At 34.8% G+C, this 24,353-nt stretch overlaps 1 protein-coding gene across 4 annotated transcripts; it reads left to right on the top strand.

Annotated features, from left to right (window-relative positions):
* Positions 1-1,350: 1,350 nt before the first annotated feature.
* LOC307133346 (uncharacterized protein) lies at positions 1,351-22,509 on the top strand. 4 transcript variants are annotated; one of them, XR_013817430.1, is made up of 8 exons: positions 1,406-1,680; positions 1,790-1,873; positions 2,556-2,626; positions 3,023-3,115; positions 3,300-3,447; positions 4,990-5,033; positions 19,298-19,613; positions 21,613-22,509. XR_013817430.1 is itself a non-coding variant. In XM_079828389.1 (8 exons), the coding sequence occupies exons 1-7, from the start codon at positions 1,483-1,485 to the stop codon at positions 19,171-19,173; spliced, it is 678 nt and encodes a 225-aa protein (XP_079684515.1). In that variant the 5' UTR covers positions 1,427-1,482; the 3' UTR covers position 19,174; positions 19,298-19,651. The 4 variants fall into 4 exon arrangements, 3 of the variants coding, with proteins under 3 accessions (XP_079684514.1, XP_079684515.1, XP_079684516.1); XM_079828389.1 differs by lacking the exon at positions 21,613-22,509 and adding an exon at positions 19,134-19,174 and having other exon boundaries at positions 1,427-1,680; positions 19,298-19,651; XM_079828388.1 differs by lacking the exons at positions 19,298-19,613; positions 21,613-22,509 and adding an exon at positions 13,261-14,478 and having other exon boundaries at positions 1,351-1,680.
* The last annotated feature ends 1,844 nt before the right edge of the window (positions 22,510-24,353 follow it).

Below are 24,353 nucleotides of genomic sequence, written 5' to 3' on the forward strand. Positions count from 1 at the left end.
TATTAAAATCTAGACTCAAATGATTAGCACTGTATAATAATACCATATCCTGGTTTGAAAATGATTTAGTGGACGCAAGTGTGCGAGTGGAAGGTCACTCAGATTATGAGAGGTGTTCCCCAGGGCTCTGTTCTGGGACCTCTACTTTTATCTTCTATATGAATCATCTTGATTTTTACATTAAGAATGCCAGTTTTCATGTTTATGCTGACGATTTATTCTAAATCACATCAAGCTGTGTCTTTCCTGCAGTCTGTGTTCGGTGCTGAATTTGAATGCTAATAAAACTAAAGTCATGTTGATTTTCAGATCAAAGAAACAAGCAACGAATCTCTCTCAGAATAAAATTGCAAATGTTTTCACATGTGTACTGATCATCTTGACTAGGCCACTTCTGCAAATTTGATTTTTAATCTCAGAAAAGTTTTTATCTGGTTAAATAAAGGACAATAAATAAATAATAAATGATCCTGATTCGATGATGATGATGATATGAAGAATCTGTGCTGAGGTTAGATCGGTTAAGAGAAACACAGTCTCTTTAGTGAACAGAGTCTACACCTCTCCAACATGTTTTCACACCGTGAAACTTTAACCTGGTCAATAAAATTCCAGATTCTTCCCGTCATCATCAGTGAAACGGGAGTGTTCATTTTATAGGAAATAGAAACACACTTCATACCTGTGAAAGATAATAAACTGGTTTAGATTTACTGATGGAGGGTTACACAAGAAATGTTTAGTGAACGTAAAAGAAATTGTTTTAAAATTGAAAAGAGATAAATGCTTGTTTTCTAAACATTTCTAAAATTAATTTGGAGAAAGAAATATTCTTAGATCAGCATCATTTCTTCATAGTTATCAGATGACACTTTATATTGATGATATTTGTTATATTTATTATACCATAAATATTTAATGCAAATCAAATAAACCTTGTTGAACTATTTTCTTTGACATCAGAGTTGCTGTCGGATTGTTGAGATTAAGTTTCACTTTAGAGGAAACAGAAACTCAGAAAATCTTGAGCAACACAAGAACACAATTACTGAAACTGAAACTGTTCATTTACTGGCGTGTAAGATGAGATTTAATGACTTCTACTTGTTTCAGATCATTCAGAGAACATTCAAAAATAACGTTCCCTTAACGTTTGAAGAACGATACAATGTAACGTTCCCATTACTAAGAACAAACGCTTTAGAAGGATTTTTGTTTTCTGGGGAAATGTCCTGGGTTTGCGTTCAGAAGAAAGTTCGCTGGTTGACTGACGGTGAATACCGCAGAAGCTGATGTGGGTTGTGAAATCAGACTCTTGTGCTCGTGGATTTGATCTTTCTTCCTCTTGGCAGGCGTTCAAGACCTGAAGGCAAATGAAATGAACAGCATTGCTATGATCGTAAACATGCATCGTCATGAGCTCAATGGGTTGGGCCTTATCAGACTGTAAATGAGCAGCCGTTTACCAGCTTCTCACTTTGCATGACAGACCAAACCGACTTTTTTAAGGAAACTCAATATTATAAGGAAAAAGTTCCCGGGGCAGGAGTTTCTCAGACACACACAGGTCCACAGGTTAAGAGAGACGTGACTGTAGGCCGACATACAGAGTCTCTCCATCAGAGGGAAAGTGGGGTCATGATGGCTCCTGCCCCGGAGACTTCTGAACTAGACACTACGGTGAGTTATTCATTCTGACTGAGTTAGTGTGGACTACAGTGATGCTTAAACAGAATAGCTACGGTTTTATGCTCATTTTTTTTTTTCGGATTCCTCGTTTTCATTATAGATGAACGAACAACCGGCTATGACTGACGATTCTACTACAGCAATTCCACCCACTGAGAGAGACTGTGCTTCTGAACAAAGAGCGGTGAGTCTCATAACCTTTCCCTGATCATGTCTTAATATCTTCAGTCAGTTTGCTTCTCCAGTGAATATATCTTCATTTTAAAATGTTTTATATTTGTACTGGGAAAAAAAGATCAAAATACAGAACATCATACATCTAAACATATAAAAACTACAAACTGAACATACATTTAATCCTAAAGACATCAGTTTCTTAGCCCGATCTCAACCTGTGTTGTATAAACTGATGTAATCGAATAGTGGCCAATAGAGAAACATAACAGGAATTAAACATAAGTAATAATATAGAAATACAGAAAAGTCTGTATTGCAGAATATAATATAAAATAACATTGAATTTACTGTTACGTCAACTAAACGACCCATCAGATTGTTGCGATATTGAGTTGGCTGTTATACATTAAACTGTTAAAATAACTTTCAGTAACACTTTATTTAAAGAGTTCTTGTTACATATGTTACATGTACTTACCATATTAATAACAGTAAATTACGCATAATTACATGCAACTAAGCCTCAACCAAACCCTAATGATATAGTAAGTACATGTAGTTCATTAATAATACTCTTTAATATATAATTACACTGTAACAAAGTGTAACCCAACTTCCTGCTGTGAGTGAGGATCATGTGAGGTTAGATCATGCTGACGACTGGCTCTGATTCATCCGTTCCATTATAGATGAAAAACAAGAGAGATGAGATGAGAAGAAACAGAGATGAGACGAACCCAAAGCGTTTCAAGGCCTCAAGGTGTGTGTATGTACAACAGGACTAAACACACACCAGAGTAAAACACACATTTGATCACTGTAACAGTTCTGTTTTAGTTTCATTTTCTCTCTGTTTGCTTGGTATTATTAGTTTCCTTGGTAACACATTTGTTAATCATTCTGTGTGTGTGTGTGTGTGTGTGTGTGTGTGTGTGTGTGTGTGTGTGTGTGTGTGTGTGTGTGTGTGTGTGTGTGTGTGTGTGTGTGTGTGTGTGTGTGTGTGTGTGTGTGTGTGTGTGTTTATGGTAGCCTGGTTGTTTTGTTTCTCCTGAAGAACTCTTATGTGTTTCTGTTGGGTTTATTATTGATTACTCCACTCGTCATGCGTTCATTACAACAGCTACCCGTGAAAATGTTGTTTCTTCCAAACCAATAGATGCCCTGTCCACACATCCGCCGTTCCTTTGGACCCGGACATGTGTCTGACGTCTGACAAAATCATGAGCGACAACACACAGTTGATTCGGAGGTAACTTGTCCTAAATCAAAACGAAACAAATAAAAATGTCTTTCCCCACAAACTGTGTCGTTGCATCAATGTTAATCACACACTGTTGAAGTTTCTGAAGCCTTTAGCCCTACACAAGATACACAGATTGTGTTCTCCATTGCTTCAGAAGCTGTATATCTACACTCATGTTGTGTTTCACCAGGGCCGCTGATGGGATTCCTGGGGCCCGTATACGCCGAAGTTTCTCTGCTCCGAATCATCCATTTGGTTTCTCCATTGATGAGATTCCTGAAGCCCACAGCTGTCAATTTGGCCATCGGTGGAGAAAATGTAGAGCGATATCATCTGAGGTGAGCTTCTGCTCCGAGTCATTCGTTCTTTTGTCACGTGACCGCCGCACAGGTAGAGATTTAATAAACCATTTCGACTAATTGGAAATGTTCTCTCAAGGTTCTCTCAGCGTTACGAACAAACGTTCTTCCAGTAACGTTAATAGAATGTTCATTCATTGTTATCTGGTCTTTAATAATGTTTCTCAAGCACAAATACATTATACATTGTTCATAGAGCATTTAATTTCTGAAATGTTTCAGTTGGATGTTCGTCTAATGTTTTTCCCTTAACGTTTGAAGAATGATACAATGTAACGTTCCCTTAACGTTTGAAGAATGATACAATGTAACGTTCCCTTAACGTTTGAAGAATGATACAATGTAACGTTCCCTTAACGTTTGAAGAATGATACAATGTAACGTTCCCTTAACGTTTGAAGAATGATACAATGTAACGTTCTCTTAACGTTCGAAGAATGATACAATGTAACGTTCCCTTAACGTTTGGAGAATGATACAATGTAACGTTCCCTTAACGTTTGAAGAATGATACAATGTAACGTTCCCTTAACGTTTGGAGGATGATACAATGTAACGTTCCCTGAACGTTTGAAGAATGATACAATGTAACGTTCCCTTAACGTTTGGAGAATGATACAATGTAACGTTCCCTTAACGTTTGAAGAATGATAAAATGTAACGTTCCCTTAACGTTTGAAGAATGATACAATGTAACGTTCCCTTAACGTTTGAAGAATGATACAATGTAACGTTCCCTTAACGTTTGAAGAATGATAGAATGTAACGTTCCCTTAACGTTTGAATAATGATACAATGTAACGTTCCCTTAAAGTTTAAAGAATGATACAATGTAACGTTCCCTTAACGTTTGAATAATGATACAATGTAACGTTCCCTTAAAGTTTGAAGAATGATACAATGTAACGTTCTCTTAACGTTTTAAGGATTTAACAATGTAACGGTCTCTTAACGTTTGAAGAATGATACAATGTAATGTTACCTTAACGTTTGAAGAATGAAACAATGTAACGGTCCCTTAAAGTTTGAAGAATGATACAATGTAACGGTCCCTTAAAGTTTGAAGAATGATACAATGTAACGTTCTCTTAACGTTTTAAGGATTTAACAATGTAACGGTCTCTTAACGTTTGAAGAATGATACAATGTAATGTTACCTTAACGTTTGAAGAATGAAACAATGTAACGGTCCCTTAAAGTTTGAAGAATGATACAATGTAACGGTCCCTTAACGTTTGAAGAATGATACAATGTAACGTTCCCCTAACGTTCACATAACTAAGAACAAACGCTTTAGAAGGATATGTGTTATCTGGGGAATTGTCCTGGGTTTGCATTCAGAAGAAAGTTCACTGGTTGACTGACGGTGAATACAGCAGAATCTAGTGTGGGTTGTGAAATCAGACTCTTGTGTATGTGGAAACTGTGGTGAGTTATTTATTCTGATTTAGTTAGTGTGGACTACAGTGCTTATGGGTTTCTCCTAATTTCTCTTTTCCTGACCCCTGGTTTCCATTATAGAGTTCAGAAGAATCTCACCTGATTCTACCGAATCACATTTCTCCGTAAGTACATTTAAACCAATGTGAACTTCCACTACTTCATCATGTGCTTCCTGTTACTATTATCATTTTAAAGCATTGAGTCTTTCTTTTTTGCGAATGTAACCCCCTTTTGAGGGAAAAATTAATGAAGTGTCTGATTAAAGATCAATAACAAAAAATAACTAAGAAAACACAGAAATATGAGAATGATTCTGATTTTTCAAATGAGTGCAGTTTTATTTAGTTAAGCAATATCACACGACCAAGAGTGCAATAGTTCCAGATCCCAGTAGAACCACAGCGCGTCTCACAGTAACACTCAGCCGTGCTTCATTACTGAATGATTCAGCGTTTTGAACAAATCGGTGGAGTCACAGATTCAATGACTCATTCATTAACAACTGCCTCTTTCTTGAACGAATCGCTTGAATGAATGACTCAATGATTCACTCATTAAGACGTCACTTGCTGCCACCTACTGGTGGTGGTTACAGTATCTTGCACTTTCTTACCGCGTTGCACTTACCACAATTTCTCTGAACAGTATAATACCTTTACTGTAATTTCTTTTGTAATGCTGCGTTACACTTTCTGTAATTCACATTTGGAATATGTTCTACAATAATCTACAGCTCATCAACATTACAATAATCTACAGCTCATCAACATTACAATAATCTACAGCTCATGATCATTACAATAATCTACAGCTCATCAACATTACAATAATCTACAGCTCATGAACATTACAATAATCTACAGCTCATCAACATTACAATAATCTACAGCTCATGAACATTACAATAATCTACAGCTCATGAACATTACAATAATCTACAGCTCATCAACATTACAATAATCTACAGCTCATCAACATTACAATAATCTACAGCTCATCAACATTACAATAATCTACAGCTCATCAACATTACAATAATCTACAGCTCATCAACATTACAATAATCTACAGCTCATCAACATTACAATAATCTACAGCTCATCAACATTACAATAATATACAGCTCATCAACATTACAATAATCTACAGCTCATGAACATTACAATAATCTACAGCTCATCAACATTACAATAATCTACAGCTCATCAACATTACAATAATCTACAGCTCATCAACATTACAATAATCTACAGCTCATCAACATTACAATAATCTACAGCTCATGAGCATTACAATAATCTACAGCTCATGAACATTACAATAATCTACAGCTCATCAACATTACAATAATCTACAGCTCATCAACATTACAATAATCTACAGCTCATCAACATTACAATAATATACAGCTCATCAACATTACAATAATCTACAGCTCATCAGCATTACAATAATCTACAGCTCATCAGCATTACAATAATCTACAGCTCATCAACATTACAATAATCTACAGCTCATCAACATTACAATAATCTACAGCTCATCAACATTACAATAATCTACAGCTCATCAACATTACAATAATATACAGCTCATCAACATTACAATAATCTACAGCTCATCAACATTACAATAATCTACAGCTCATCAACATTACAATAATCTACAGCTCATCAACATTACAATAATCTACAGCTCATGAACATTACAATAATCTACAGCTCATCAACATTACAATAATCTACAGCTCATCAACATTACAATAATCTACAGCTCATGAACATTACAATAATCTACAGCTCATCAACATTACAATAATCTACAGCTCATCAACATTACAATAATCTACAGCTCATGAACATTACAATAATCTACAGCTCATCAACATTACAATAATCTACAGCTCATGAACATTACAATAATCTACAGCTCATCAACATTACAATAATCTACAGCTCATCAACATTACAATAATCTACAGCTCATCAGCATTACAATAATCTACAGCTCATCAACATTACAATAATCTACAGCTCATCAGCATTACAATAATCTACAGCTCATCAACATTACAATAATCTACAGCTCATGAACATTACAATAATCTACAGCTCATGAACATTACAATAATCTACAGCTCATCAACATTACAATAATCTACAGCTCATCAACATTACAATAATCTACAGCTCATCAACATTACAATAATCTACAGCTCATCAACATTACAATAATCTACAGCTCATCAACATTACAATAATCTACAGCTCATCAACATTACAATAATCTACAGCTCATCAACATTACAATAATCTACAGCTCATCAACATTACAATAATCTACAGCTCATCAACATTACAATAATCTACAGCTCATCAACATTACAATAATCTACAGCTCATCAACATTACAATAATCTACAGCTCATCAACATTACAATAATCTACAGCTCATCAACATTACAATAATCTACAGCTCATCATCATTACAATAATCTACAGCTCATCAACATTACAATAATCTACAGCTCATCAACATTACAATAATCTACAGCTCATCAACATTACAATAATCTACAGCTCATCTTCATTACAATAATCTACAGCTCATGAACATTACAATAATCTACAGCTCATCTTCATTACAATAATCTACAGCTCATGAACATTACAATAATCTACAGCTCATCAACATTACAATAATCTACAGCTCATGATCATTACAATAATCTACAGCTCATCATTACAATAATCTACAGCTCATCATTACAATAATCTACAGCTCATCATTACAATAATCTACAGCTCATCATTACAATAATCTACAGCTCATCAACATTACAATAATCTACAGCTCATCATTACAATAATCTACAGCTCATCAACATTACAATAATCTACAGCTCATCAACATTACAATAATCTACAGCTCATCAACATTACAATAATCTACAGCTCATCTTCATTACAATAATCTACAGCTCATGAACATTACAATAATCTACAGCTCATGAACATTACAATAATCTACAGCTCATCAACATTACAATAATCTAAAGCTCATCAACATTACAATAATCTACAGCTCATCTTCATTACAATAATCTACAGCTCATCTTCATTACAATAATCTACAGCTCATCAACATTACAATAATCTACAGCTCATCAGCATTACAATAATCTACAGCTCATCTTCATTACAATAATCTACAGCTCATCAACATTACAATAATCTACAGCTCATCAACATTACAATAATCTAAAGCTCATCAACATTACAATAATCTACAGCTCATCTTCATTACAATAATCTACAGCTCATCTTCATTACAATAATCTACAGCTCATCAACATTACAATAATCTACAGCTCATCAGCATTACAATAATCTACAGCTCATCAACATTACAATAATCTACAGCTCATCAACATTACAATAATCTACAGATCATCAACATTACAATAATCTACAGCTCATCAACATTACAATAATCTACAGCTCATCATCATTACAATAATCTACAGCTCATCAACATTACAATAATCTACAGCTCATCAACATTACAATAATCTACAGCTCATCATCATTACAATAATCTACAGCTCATCAACATTACAATAATCTACAGCTCATCAACATTACAATAATCTACAGCTCATGAACATTACAATAATCTACAGCTCATCAACATTACAATAATCTACAGCTCATCAACATTACAATAATCTACAGCTCATCATCATTACAATAATCTACAGCTCATCAACATTACAATAATCTACAGCTCATCAACATTACAATAATCTACAGCTCATCATCATTACAATAATCTACAGCTCATCAACATTACAATAATCTACAGCTCATCATCATTACAATAATCTACAGATCATCAACATTACAATAATCTAGAGCTCATCAACATTACAATAATCTACAGCTCATCAACATTACAATAATCTACAGCTCATCATCATTACAATAATCTACAGCTCATCAACATTACAATAATCTACTGCTCATCAACATTACAATAATCTACAGCTCATCAACATTACAATAATCTACAGCTCATCAACATTACAATAATCTACAGCTCATGAGCATTACAATAATCTACAGCTCATGAGCATTACAATAATCTACAGCTCATCAACATTACAATAATCTACAGCTCATCAACATTACAATAATCTACAGCTCATCAACATAACAATAATCTACAGCTCATCAACATTACAATAATCTACAGCTCATCAACATTACAATAATCTACAGCTCATCAACATAACAATAATCTACAGCTCATCAACATTACAATAATCTACAGCTGATCAACATTACAATAATCTACAGCTCATGAACATTACAATAATCTACAGCTCATCAACATTACAATAATCTACAGCTCATGAACATTACAATAATCTACAGCTCATCAACATTACAATAATCTACAGCTCATCAACATTACAATAATCTACAGCTCATCATCATTACAATAATCTACAGATCATCAACATTACAATAATCTACAGATCATCAACATTACAATAATCTACAGCTCATGAACATTACAATAATCTACAGCTCATGAACATTACAATAATCTACAGCTCATGAACATTACAATAATCTACAGCTCATCAACATTACAATAATCTACAGCTCATCAACATAACAATAATCTACAGCTCATGAACATTACAATAATCTACAGCTCATCAACATTACAATAATCTACAGCTCATCAACATTACAATAATCTACAGCTCATGAACATTACAATAATCTACAGCTCATCAACATTACAATAATCTACAGCTCATCGACATTACAATAATCTACAGCTCATGAACATTACAATAATCTACAGCTCATTAACTTTACAATAATCTACAGCTCATGAACATTACAATAATCTACAGCTCATCAACATTACAATAATCTACAGCTCATCAACATTACAATAATCTACAGCTCATCAACATTACAATAATCTACAGCTCATCAACATTACAATAATCTACAGCTCATGAACATTACAATAATCTACAGCTCATGAACATTACAATAATCTACAGCTCATCAACATTACAATAATCTACAGCTCATCAACATTACAATAATCTACAGCTCATCAACATTACAATAATCTACAGCTCATGAACATTACAATAATCTACAGCTCATCAACATTACAATAATCTACAGCTCATCAACATTACAATAATCTACAGCTCATCAACATTACAATAATCTACAGCTCATCATCATTACAATAATCTACAGCTCATGACCATTACAATAATCTACAGCTCATCAACATTACAATAATCTACAGCTCATCAACATTACAATAATCTACAGCTCATCAACATTACAATAATCTACAGCTCATCAACATTACAATAATCTACAGCTCATCAACATTACAATAATCTACAGCTCATGAACATTACAATAATCTACAGCTCATCAACATTACAATAATCTACAGCTCATCAACATTACAATAATCTACAGCTCATGAACATTACAATAATCTACAGCTCATGATCATTACAATAATCTACAGCTCATGAACATTACAATAATCTACAGCTCATGAACATTACAATAATCTACAGCTCATCAACATTACAATAATCTACAGCTCATCAACATTACAATAATCTACAGCTCATGAACATTACAATAATCTACAGCTCATGAACATTACAATAATCTACAGCTCATCAACATTACAATAATCTACAGCTCATGAACATTACAATAATCTACAGCTCATGAACATTACAATAATCTACAGCTCATGAACATTACAATAATCTACAGCTCATCAACATTACAATAATCTACAGCTCATCAACATTACAATAATCTACAGCTCATCAACATTACAATAATATACAGCTCATGAACATTACAATAATCTACAGCTCATCAACATTACAATAATCTACAGCTCATCATCATTACAATAATCTACAGCTCATGAACATTACAATAATCTACAGCTCATGAACATTTCAATAATCTACAGCTCAACAACATTACAATAATCTACAGCTCATGAACATTACAATAATCTACAGCTCATCAACATTACAATAATCTACAGCTCATCAACATTACAATAATCTACAGCTCATGAACATTACAATAATCTACAGCTCATGAACATTTCAATAATCTACAGCTCAACAACATTACAATAATCTACAGCTCATGAACATTACAATAATCTACAGCTCATCAACATTACAATAATCTACAGCTCATCAACATTACAATAATCTACAGCTCATGAACATTACAATAATCTACAGCTCATCAACATTACAATAATCTACAGCTCATCAACATTACAATAATCTACAGCTCAACAACATTACAATAATCTACAGCTCATCAACATTACAATAATCTACAGCTCATCAACATTACAATAATCTACAGCTCATGAACATTACAATAATCTACAGCTCATGAACATTACAATAATCTACAGCTCATGATCATTACAATAATCTACAGCTCATCAACATTACAATAATCTACAGCTCATGAACATTACAATAATCTACAGCTCATCAACATTACAATAATCTACAGCTCATCAACATTACAATAATCTACAGCTCATGAACATTACAATAATCTACAGCTCATGATCATTACAATAATCTACAGCTCATGAACATTACAATAATCTACAGCTCATGAACATTACAATAATCTACAGCTCATCAACATTACAATAATCTACAGCTCATCAACATTACAATAATCTACAGCTCATGAACATTACAATAATCTACAGCTCATGAACATTACAATAATCTACAGCTCATCAACATTACAATAATCTACAGCTCATGAACATTACAATAATCTACAGCTCATGAACATTACAATAATCTACAGCTCATCAACATTACAATAATCTACAGCTCATCAACATTACAATAATCTACAGCTCATGAACATTACAATAATCTACAGCTCATGAACATTACAATAATCTACAGCTCATCAGCATTACAATAATCTACAGCTCATCAACATTACAATAATATACAGCTCATGAACATTACAATAATCTACAGCTCATCAACATTACAATAATCTACAGCTCATCATCATTACAATAATCTACAGCTCATGAACATTACAATAATCTACAGCTCATGAACATTTCAATAATCTACAGCTCAACAACATTACAATAATCTACAGCTCATGAACATTACAATAATCTACAGCTCATCAACATTACAATAATCTACAGCTCAACAACATTACAATAATCTACAGCTCATCAACATTACAATAATCTACAGCTCATCAACATTACAATAATCTACAGCTCATGAACATTACAATAATCTACAGCTCATGAACATTACAATAATCTACAGCTCATGATCATTACAATAATCTACAGCTCATCAACATTACAATAATCTACAGCTCATCAACATTACAATAATCTACAGCTCATCAACATTACAATAATCTACAGCTCATCATCATTACAATAATCTACAGCTCATCAACATTACAATAATCTACAGCTCATCATCATTACAATAATCTACAGCTCATCAACATTACAATAATCTACAGCTCATCAACATTACAATAATCTACAGCTCATCAACATTACAATAATCTACAGCTCATCAACATTACAATAATCTACAGCTCATGATCATTACAATAATCTACAGCTCATCATCATTACAATAATCTACAGCTCATCAACATTACAATAATCTACAGCTCATCAACATTACAATAATCTACAGCTCATGAACATTACAATAATCTACAGCTCATCAACATTACAATAATCTACAGCTCATCAACATTACAATAATCTACAGCTCATGAACATTACAATAATCTACAGCTCATCAACATTACAATAATCTACAGCTCATGATCATTACAATAATATACAGCTCATCAACATTACAATAATCTACAGCTCATGAACATTACAATAATCTACAGCTCATCAACATTACAATAATCTACAGCTCATCAACATTACAATAATCTACAGCTCATCAACATTACAATAATCTACAGCTCATCAACGACTCAACTCACTGTTCAGCATTTGGCATTGAGACATGAGCCGTAATTTAGAGATATTTTAAGATGGTAGAATGCAGTTTTACAGATGCTAGAAACGTGGCTTTCAAACGAGAGATTGGTATCAAAGAGCTCACCCAGGTTCCTCACTGACCAGAGGACTGGACAGAGCATCAAGTGTTAGACAGTATTCTAGTGGAACGTGTGTATTGATTTGGTTTCACTCTGAACGTTTTGTCAGGTCGATGGAGTTGTCTCAGGACGACGAGGAGCCGTGGGTCGACAGAGATCAAAATGACAACATCAGGATTATTGATTTGAGCAAGAAGAAAACATTTATTAGAATTATAATTAAACTAATGTATAATTATTATTTTTGTAATAACCTTTCTATAAATATATTTTTTTCTGAAAATCAAATAATGTCTTCTAAGATTTCAGGGTTTATAGGTTATTTTAATATTGATAAAGATAAATGTGCCGGTCAGCATTGTTTTGCAGTGATTGAACCTACAGTAGGATCGCCTAAACTAATCAAACACTTTATTCCGGTTAATCTTTCAGAGAAAAATCTTTTTCCGGATATAGATCACAGTGAAGAGCAATGTATTCGTGAAATAAAGAAAGAAATGAAAGGAAAAGAGAAAATGATAAAAGCTGTACATATATTTACTAAACTCTTTCCCTGTCTGGGCAGAAAAGGTCGTGATCCTTGTATAAGTCAGTTAGTTAATTTCTCTGAGGAATTGATTTATAATTTTGAAATAGAGCTTTTCGTCACCTTCCAGGACTTTTATGCAATAGGCAATATAGTTAAAGAGTTAAAGCTCCTGATTAACGACGAAGATCTGATGATTAAACATTACTTCCTATGGTTAAAAGAAAAGGTGAAAGAAAAACACTGTAGATCAACATTTACATGCTTCCACAGAAACAAAAATCACAAAATACATACAAGTCGCACCATCAAAATCCATATAAAAACACAAATGCTTGAATTGAACTTACTGAACAGGAAAGACATAAGCTTCATTTTAAATTTTACCATTGAATTTCCCAATAATGAAATGACACTAGATGAGTTCAAGAACTATGGAGAACAACAGGCAGATAAACTGAAAACACACGTCAGCACCCTGAACGTTAGCGAGGACATTGCAGACGTAGTTTATTCACTCTTTCATTGTAAGTGGTGTGATCTGGTTGATGAAGAATATGACGAGTTTATCTATGAGAAGTTCAGTGAGTACATTAACAGCTTTGCTGGTAATTTTGCTTATGATAATATAAAAGACATTACAAAGTTTAACCTGGCAAGAGTGAAGTTACCTGATTAATGTTTTCCCTGCATTCTCTGTCCTCTCCTCATGTCTGGTTGTAATGTTGTGATCAAGTGTCTCATTCATTTGTATTTGTGAAGAGATGATTTCTCCATAAAATCACTTTGCTAAATAACGTTAACTTGACTGACTGCTTCATTTCCACTTTAAGACGAGTCATTTCACTCCGCGGCCATCTTAGAAACGCTAGGCGGCCATTTTAGAAAAGCTCGGCGGCCATCTTAGAAATGCCTCTCGGGCGTGCTCTCTTTGAATGGGGAAACATTAAATTCTCCAAAACTGTTCGACAAGCTTACGATTAAATTCCATAGTTGAAATCACCAATGAAATCTGACAACAACTGTCTCATAAATTGTGTTTCTAAATGCTCGAATCATGACAAAAAAGCCTGAACGAAGCTAATGCACAGTCCTCAGTGTGTCTCAGAAACATGGCCTGTTTCTATAGCAACCGGGGTTTCTAACGGCAGCTGCAGTGACTTTACTAATCAACCATTGGCTCTTTACTTTAGAAGGCGGGGCTTATTCGCCATATTGACTGTTGCACTTTCCGCCATTTATAAGTGATCGAAGTGCACCATCTTAATATATACAGTCTCTGACTGATATTATTGTCTGTTAGTAGTTATTATTACACAGCTCTGTGGAATACTTGATTCTGATTGGTCAATCGCGCATTCCAGCGGTATGTTATTCCCAGATAACAACCGCAAAGGGAATAACACACCGCTCATCCGAGTACTAGAGTTATCTTGACCGGTACTACTTATATGCTGAACGTGTCACTCCGCCATCGTTGACTGTCTGGCGCCATCTTGTGACTGAAAAACACTTCACCACCACGGGTTACAATGGAAGACTTCAGCATTCATTTCAACATATGTGGTAAAAACACATCTTTTCAGCCTTTCTTTTTTAAACTGTTTTTCTTCACGGAAGCTTTGCGTAAGAGCTAATAATATATTTAAACCCAAAACAATATTTCATGTCCAATTTACTTGAGACAGTAGCCGTGTAATAGGCGTGATAATGTACATCCCGCCGGTGGTTATGGCAGAATAAACCCTTCAGAGTGACGCAAGACCTGATCCTGATCTCTCCGTCGGGGTTTATTCTGCCATAACAACCGGCTGGATGTACATTATCATGCTTATTATTAAACATGTTAGTAGTGTTATAGTTCATGCCTGAGAAATGAAAATTCATACTTTTTTATAATTAGGATTTTTAATTCATCAGAAAAACTGAGAAAACAAGCACTGATGAAGGTCAAGGTCAAGTTTATTTAAATAGCCCTTTAAAACAGCATAAATGCTGACCAAAGTGCTGCACAATATACCAAACAAAACATCCTCATACAGTACAATTTAAGCACTAATAATAAAATATCAAAAGAAACCAAACAAAAGTAATAAAATTAAGACACGAATATTTAAAACTTAAAAAATAATGTCAAATTAAACATATGCCTGAGAAAAAAAGTATGTTTTGAGAGAAGATTTAAATGTAGAAAGAGTAGGGGAAAGTCTAATAGACACAGGGAATTCCAGAGCTTAGGACCATGAACTGAGAAAGCTCTGTCACCTTTAGATTTAAGTCGGGATTTTGGAACATTTAATATCATCTGGGTGGAAGATCTGAGCGTTCTCACTGGGGAATACGAATGGATAAGTTCTGAAATATAAGAAGGGGCAAGACCATGAATTGATTTAAATACAAATACTAAAACCTTAAAATCAACTCTGAAACGAACGGGTTGCCAATGAAGTGATGACAGCACAGGTGTAATATGTTCTCTCTTTTTTGTCCCTGTTAAAAAACGAGCCGCAGCATTCTGTACCAGTTGAAATCGCGAAAGTGAGGACTGATTTATTCCAGCATATAGGGCATTACAATAATCCAGCCTGGTTGAAATAAACGCATGAATAACAGTCTCCAAATCACTAAAGCTCAGAATAGTTTTCAGCTTGCGAAGTCCCCTAAGCTGCAAAAAACTGGCTCCAACTACAGAGTTGATTTGTTTATCAAATTTTAACTCAGGGTCAAGGGTAACTCCCATATTTTTAACTTTATCACGAATGTGATCTTGAAGGGGGCCTAGGGTAGAACTTATGTTATTTAAAATGTGTGAAGGGCCAAACAACATAACATCAGTCTTCTTCTGATTTAATTGAAGGAAATTTTTGTCCATCCAAACCTTAATGTCCTCTAAACAAGTTAGCAGAGAGGAAACTGAATCAGAACCTGATTTTAATGGAAAATAGAGCTGAGTGTCATCAGCATAAATGTGATATGAAACCCTATGAGACTCAAAAATTAAACAAAGAGGGAGTAAGTATAAGGAAAATAAGACTGGACCAAGAATTGAGCCCTGGGGCACCCCACAAGTGACAGGAACTGAACTTGATGAAAATTCTCCAATTTCCACCAAAAAATTCCTGTTTGCGAGATATGATGCAAACCAATCTAGTGCACCATCACGAATGCCAACTTCAAGGTCCAATCTCTTTAACAGGATACGATGGTCCACAGTATCAAAAGCCACACTTAAGTCCAATAATAGAAGAATAGTACAGTTGCCAGAGTCTGCAGATAGTAAAAGGTCATTTACTACCCTCAAAAGTGCAGATTCAGTACTGTGTTTAGCTCTGAAGCCAGACTGAAAAGGATCCAGAATGTTGTTAGTGATTAAATAGGGGGAAATTTGATTTAGTACACACTTTTCCAGAACTTTGTGCAAAAATGGTAGTTTCGAAATGGGCCTATAGTTATTAAAATCAGAAGGATCGAGATTAGCTTTTTTGAGTAAAGGATGGACCACAGCCTGTTTAAGGCAACATGGTACAGTACCTGTTTGTAAAGAGCTATTGATAAATGAAAGAAGACTTGGCAGCACAGAGGACAGAACATCCACTCGTAACTTTGTGGGAATGGCATCAAAAGAGCAAGTGGTTGGATTCATGCTAGAGATAATGCTCAACAGCTCAGAATGTGAAATTTTGAAAAAGCTGAGGGGCAAATATTTGCATATTGATAATTCTGAGTTAAATTACTAGAGATCTGTGCCCTAATTTCAGTAACTTTGTTTATAAAGAAGTTGCAAAACTTCTCACATAAATCTAGGCTAGGTTCTGTACCGGCCGGTCTGGAAGGATTTAATACTGAATTTAATGTAGAAAACAGTATCTTTGGGCAATGGGAATATTTTGAGATTATGTTTGAGAAGTATTTTGCCCTTTCTAAGGAAACTGCTTCTTGGAAGTTGTACAAGTTACTCTGTAAGATTTGATATGAGACTTGTAATTTGTCCTTTTTTCCATTGTTTTTCTGCTCTTCTACATTTTTTCCTTAAAATTTTGATGTCGCTATTAAACCATGGTTGATTATTTGATTTCAGTTTTTTGATTGTATAAGGGGCAATTACGTTTAAAATTTCTGAACATGAATAATTGAAATAATTAACCAGCTCTTCAACATTCTGATCCTGCGATGATATCACATCACTATGAGCTGGAAGGGCCAAACAAGCATCCATAAATTGCAAAGCAGTGGAGGGGTTAATAGACCTTGAACGGTGAGTATTAAGCTGGTTTACAGGACTAGGACAGGAAATCACACTGTCAAACAGAACTGGCCAGTGATCAGACAACCCAGCATCACTCACAGATATATTACTAATATCAAGGCCTAATGATAAAACTAGATCAAGTGTGTGACCCAGTTGAAAGAGAGAGGGAAAGAGAGGGAATGCATTAATAATGTTAGAATTTTCACATTCAGGTATATAATAATATAACTATATATAATAATATAATAACACTATACTTTATAATAAGGTCTCAGATGTTAATATTAGTTAACATGAACTAACAATGAACAATTTCACAGCATCTATTAATGGTTAATAAAGGAATGTTGAAGGTTTATGTTAGTTAACAAATATAACTCATTAGTAAATGTTGAACATGAACAGAGATTAAGATATGCTTGTTAGTTAAGTAACGTTAACACATGAACCCTTACTGTAAAGATCTATAATAATATTGTATATCCACCTTATGCCTGACGAGCGTTTTGAATTATGACTGGCACTTCAAAATCACAGAAATGTGTCAAATCATAAGACTGAGCAATAAATAAAGCTCATCCGTCAGTTTGAGCCGTCAGTTTCCCTCATGTTTTATTTCAGACATCATGAGAATCACGTAACGCTTGAGGTGTTATGAGTATGATATGTTATAATATCTCTGGCAAGAGCTCTTTCCAGTCTTTTCCTCATGATTACGGTATATTCCGCTGTAATATTATGAACAAGGACAACATATACTGCACATCTGTGGTCTGTTCTCCTGATTTCATTTATGATATATATATATATATATATATATATATATATATATATATATATATATATATATATATATATATATATATATATATATATATATATATATATATATATATATTAATTCACTGGAATGCATGAAGAATCTCTGGATTTCTCCTCTAATCCTCACGTCTCATTCACAGGTAAATACAATTTATCATCTGTCAAAATGACGGAAATCACTTTGAAATTGTATCACATAATACAGATATTAATATTTAAGCCATCCGTTATGGCTGTTGGGTTATTCACGGTGTGTTGAAGTGCTTTTATACTTTTAAATGTGTTTTTAATGTCTGATGGTTGAAGGATGAGTAGAATAACGTTGTCTAATTGTGCCAGAATAAAAACAGGTATGACTGTGTTCATCTTTCACTGATGTTTACAGATTAACGGAAGATACAACCATAATTGGGCCACAGGAATAAGGTGGATAGCATTTAGATATAAATGAGAAATCATATTTTAAATTAAAATAGTTGCATGTATGATATAATAGTGTATGTTGATAATATTACTTCTAATCTAATATTTAGAGCGATCTGTTTGCAGTTGATCTCTGGGTTTGGTCTCCACGACGCAGAATCCTGAGTCATCACACACACACGACCTGAGAGAGAGAGAGAGAGAGAGAGAGAGAGATGAGCCGTGTCCATCAGATATCACACACCTCCGCTCCTCTCGCTTCCTCTCACCTGAGTTCACTAGGGGACGGCAGTGATGAAGATGATGAGGAGGAGGAGGAGGATGAAGACGCCGTCAGACGTGTTCCTGATCACAGCATTATTAGTGCGCTCAGATTCTGCTGGAAAACACAGATCATCTGCTTTATTCTTTCATACCGTACCAGCAGCGCTTTTATGCTCAGGTGTGTGTTGCATCTTCATAATAAATGACTTTAGTGTGATTTAAAGCTGCAGTCCGTCAGTTGTCACCATCTCTGTTTGACACCAACAACAGTTATTTGTTGAATTATCATCTTTACGTGTGTTGTGTGTCGGCATGGGTCCTCAGAACCAAAATAATAATGTTCACCAGAAAATATAATCTAAACAAGTAGGTAACGTGTGCCACTTTTGTTCTGACCAACTGAGAGAAAACAAAGCATTACAATAAATCGATCTACTGTAACGGAGGTCAGCTAGTAGTGGCTGTGCGAGTAAACCTCACTCCTCTGATCTCAAGAGACGCTCTAGCGACTGACACTAGTGGTTGCAGCCTTTAGCCTCCTTGTTAGAGCGTGTGACTCTCATGCCGGCGGACCCGGGTTCGAGCCCCGCTTGGAGCGGGTGGTTTGAACAAGAGGGGTTACACTACCAACGATGATTAAATCTAACATGTGTCCAAACTACACGCGACGCCGCGACACATAAAAGGCGTCTTTTCCATGTTAATCAGCGTTTGTAACGTACTCACTAAAAGCAACACTTGATAATTCACCTCAGATCTTACACTGATGGACACAAGAACGTTCAAACAAGTGTATTCTCTGACAGAGATGGTTTTAGTAACTCAGTGTGTGTTTTAGTAATGTTAATGGTGTAATATTTGTGGATTTGATTATGTACTTATCCATTTCCTTGCGAGTGCCATCAAGATTAATCTACCCGCGAGAGCTCCACCCACAGTCTGTTCTGATTGGCTGTGGGTTTTGATTGATTTGTCACATCTTGTAGTCGCGTCACGTCTGGGGTAGACAGACCTGTTGCTTGACCCTGGAATCTTATGGGGTCGGGTGTAGTTAGGATCACTTAGCATCAAACCGTACACATCATTAGTGGTGCTTTCCCAAAGGAAAGTCTCCATACTTATTATTATTCCACACTAAACGTTGGCGCGTATCTCCTCCCGCAACGTTTGTCACACACCCATGAATGAGGCATCAAATCGTGCGGATTATTGAGGAGTGGTGTGCTATATATTTTCTAAGCGATCGGGTGTACGATGTTCATATAGCGGGTGAAAAAGTAGCCGAAAAATCCCATAGACTTAACATTGCGGCAAACTTTCACGAGTCATAGCTCTGGGCGAGGGTTTCGTAGAAACTCGTGGGTCACCACATTTGAAGAGGCTGACAGGCCCTGTTAGAAGACACATCGCAATGGGGTGTAAGTGCCCACATTTCCCCATTGACTTATTATGGTGTGGGACGGCCCATTAAACGCATGTGTTTCTCCTACCATGGGAATTCTGCATTAACCATAACTTTGGATCACAGTGTCATAGAGACAAGGGGTGGGCTCAATTTACTCAGCCAGCCAATCACTATCTCTGGTTTATTGTGAAGCTATCAAGCCACACCCTAGCAACCATTTAGAACCCCCTAGCAACTGATCCCATAGCTTTCCATTGAGAGAGATCAAAGGGATATATTTATATAGAAGTGTCATAGAAACACGAGGGTGGGCTCATTTGACTCAGGGCAACACCAGCCGTTGTATAAATGTTGATATAAAGATGGGGGTGTGATCTTTTGACTCATGTTAGCAAACTGGACTTTTAAAATGCCAGATATGCTAGCATTGAATAGCTACATGCTAATGGCAATTAGCATAAGGTTAAAACATGATAAAAACAAGTAAAAATGTGTTAGCATCATGCTTGCAACAGGAGAATTGTGTTAGTATTATGCTATCAAAATGATAATTGTGTTAGCATCTTGTTAAAAAATGGTAACAACAGGCTAATGGTGTTAGTATTATGCTAATGGTGTTAGCAACATGCCAGCAGTGTAGGGGGAAGTATAGTTGCAAGCACCACTCACATTTTCTTCAGGAAATGTACATTATAGTTATTATAGTTATATATCAATAACGGACTGCAGCTTTAAGTGTTCTGATATTATATTCATAATTCTAACACTACAGACTCACCTGGAGCTGCGCTGGGTTCATCTGAAGACAGACAGAGATCTGATGGAACAGAGAAGACGTTTATAATGGCACAAAACATTCTAACAAATGCATCTGAAAAAAAAAAAGTATTACGGTTTACACAAAAAAAAGTCTTTTCAACACTGATAATAATCATAAATGTGTGTTGATCATCAGATCCTCATATGAGAATGATTAGTGAAGGGTCATGTGACACTGAAGACTGGAGGAATATTTCACTGTTTTACTGGAGTTATGATCAGACCATAAGAAAATGAGTTTTGACTCACTGTTACAGTCGAGAATCACTGCCTCCTGCAGACAGAAGAACGAGGAACATGATTGATCATAAATCAGAGCTGGATTTGATGATCTGTATCAGGAGAATTCCTCACCTTCAGACAATCCATATGGAAGACCACATCCCCGTGTTTTTCCTTCAGGATGAGTTCCTGTGGTCCAGCGTGATGAACCCGGGTCTGATCCGTCTGTCCAGACTCGTCTACCACCACTATACGCTACACACACACACACACACACACACACACACACACACTCCGTCAGTCTCACTGATTAATGCTCATCACTCCACTGAGGCTGCAACCCCTGGGTTCATGTTCTCATCTGCATATTCATGAGGTTAATGACTGTGACTGTGCACAGCTCATGAATATGTAAGGAGGTAAGCCGTGTTCATGTTTATGATTGGTCGACAGTTTCATACTGTATATGGAAGAGAGACTTCATATCATAAAGATATTTTAAGTTTCACGTCATACTAAACTTTAAAACATGACGAAGATTACATTTAAAAAATCGTCATTTGAAATATTACATTTCATAATTATTCAACAAAAACTCAAAATTATAGACTTCAAAGTCAAAATTATTAAAAAATTAAAAATACTTTTCACTCTTTATCTCATAATTGAAATCGTATCTCATAATTTAGATTTTATATCATGATTTTTACATTTTATCTCATGATTTACATTTTATCCCATAATTTTGAGTGTGTATCTCATGATTTTGAGTGTGTATCTCATGATGTTGAGTGTGTATCTCATGATTTTGAGTGTGTATCTCATGATTTTGAGTGTGTATCTCATGATGTTGAGTGTGTATCTCATGATTTTGAGTGTGTATCTCATGATTTTGAGTGTGTATCTCATGATTTTGAGTGTGTATCTCATGATGTTGAGTGTTTATCTCATGATTTTGAGTGTTTATCTCATGATGTTGAGCGTTTATCTCATGATTTTGAGTGTTTATCTCATGATTTTGAGTTTATCTCATGATTTTGAGTGTTTATCTCATGATGTTGAGTGTTTATCTCATGATTTTGAGTGTGTATCTCATGATTTTGAGTGTTTATCTCATGATGTTGAGTGTTTATCTCATGATTTTGAGTTTATCTCATGATTTTGAGTGTTTATCTCATGATGTTGAGTGTTTATCTCATGATTTTGAGTGTGTATCTCATGATGTTGAGCGTTTATCTCATGATTTTGAGTGTTTATCTCATGATTTTGAGTTTATCTCATGATTTTGAGTGTTTATCTCATGATGTTGAGTGTTTATCTCATGATTTTTAGTGTTTATCTCATGATGTTGAGTGTGTATCTCATGATTTTGAGTGTGTATCTCATGATTTTGAGTGTGTATCTCATGATTTTGAGTGTGTATCTCATGATTTTGAGTGTGTATCTCATGATGTTGAGTGTTTATCTCATGATGTTGAGTGTTTATCTCATGATTTTGAGTGTTTATCTCATGATGTTGAGCGTTTATCTCATGATTTTGAGTGTTTATCTCATGATTTTGAGTTTATCTCATGATTTTGAGTGTTTATCTCATGATGTTGAGTGTTTATCTCATGATTTTGAGTGTGTATCTCATGATGTTGAGCGTTTATCTCATGATTTTGAGTGTTTATCTCATGATTTTGAGTTTATCTCATGATTTTGAGTGTTTATCTCATGATGTTGAGTGTTTATCTCATGATTTTGAGTGTTTATCTCATGATTTTGAGTTTATCTCATGATGTTGAGTGTTTATCTCATGATTTTGAGTTTATCTCATGATTTTGAGTGTTTATCTCATGATGTTGAGTGTTTATCTCATGATTTTGAGTGTTTATCTCATGATGTTGAGCGTTTATCTCATGATTTTGAGTGTTTATCTCATGATTTTGAGTTTATCTCATGATTTTGAGTGTTTATCTCATGATGTTGAGTGTTTATCTCATGATTTTGAGTGTGTATCTCATGATGTTGAGCGTTTATCTCATGATTTTGAGTGTTTATCTCATGATTTTGAGTTTATCTCATGATTTTGAGTGTTTATCTCATGATGTTGAGTGTTTATCTCATGATTTTTAGTGTTTATCTCATGATGTTGAGTGTGTATCTCATGATTTTGAGTGTGTATCTCATGATTTTGAGTGTGTATCTCATGATTTTGAGTGTGTATCTCATGATTTTGAGTTTATCTCATGATTTTGAGTGTTTATCTCATGATGTTGAGTGTTTATCTCATGATTTTGAGTGTGTATCTCATGATTTTGAGTGTTTATCTCATGATGTTGAGTGTTTATCTCATGATTTTGAGTTTATCTCATGATTTTGAGTGTTTATCTCATGATGTTGAGTGTTTATCTCATGATTTTGAGTGTGTATCTCATGATGTTGAGCGTTTATCTCATGATTTTGAGTGTTTATCTCATGATTTTGAGT

Source organism: Gobio gobio, assembly GCF_949357685.1.
Source record: "Gobio gobio genome assembly, chromosome: 11".
In the NCBI taxonomy this organism is placed as follows: Eukaryota; Metazoa; Chordata; class Actinopteri; order Cypriniformes; family Gobionidae; genus Gobio; species Gobio gobio.

Coding starts and splice junctions, on each gene's coding strand:
- LOC307133346 (XM_079828388.1), top strand. CDS start 1,483: ATGACAGACCAAACCGACTTTTTTAAGGAAACTCAATATTATAAGGAA. Junction 1,681..1,789: donor CTTCTGAACTAGACACTACG/GTGAGTTATTCA, acceptor TTTTCATTATAG/ATGAACGAACAACCGGCTAT. Junction 2,627..3,022: donor AAGCGTTTCAAGGCCTCAAG/GTGTGTGTATGT, acceptor CCAAACCAATAG/ATGCCCTGTCCACACATCCG.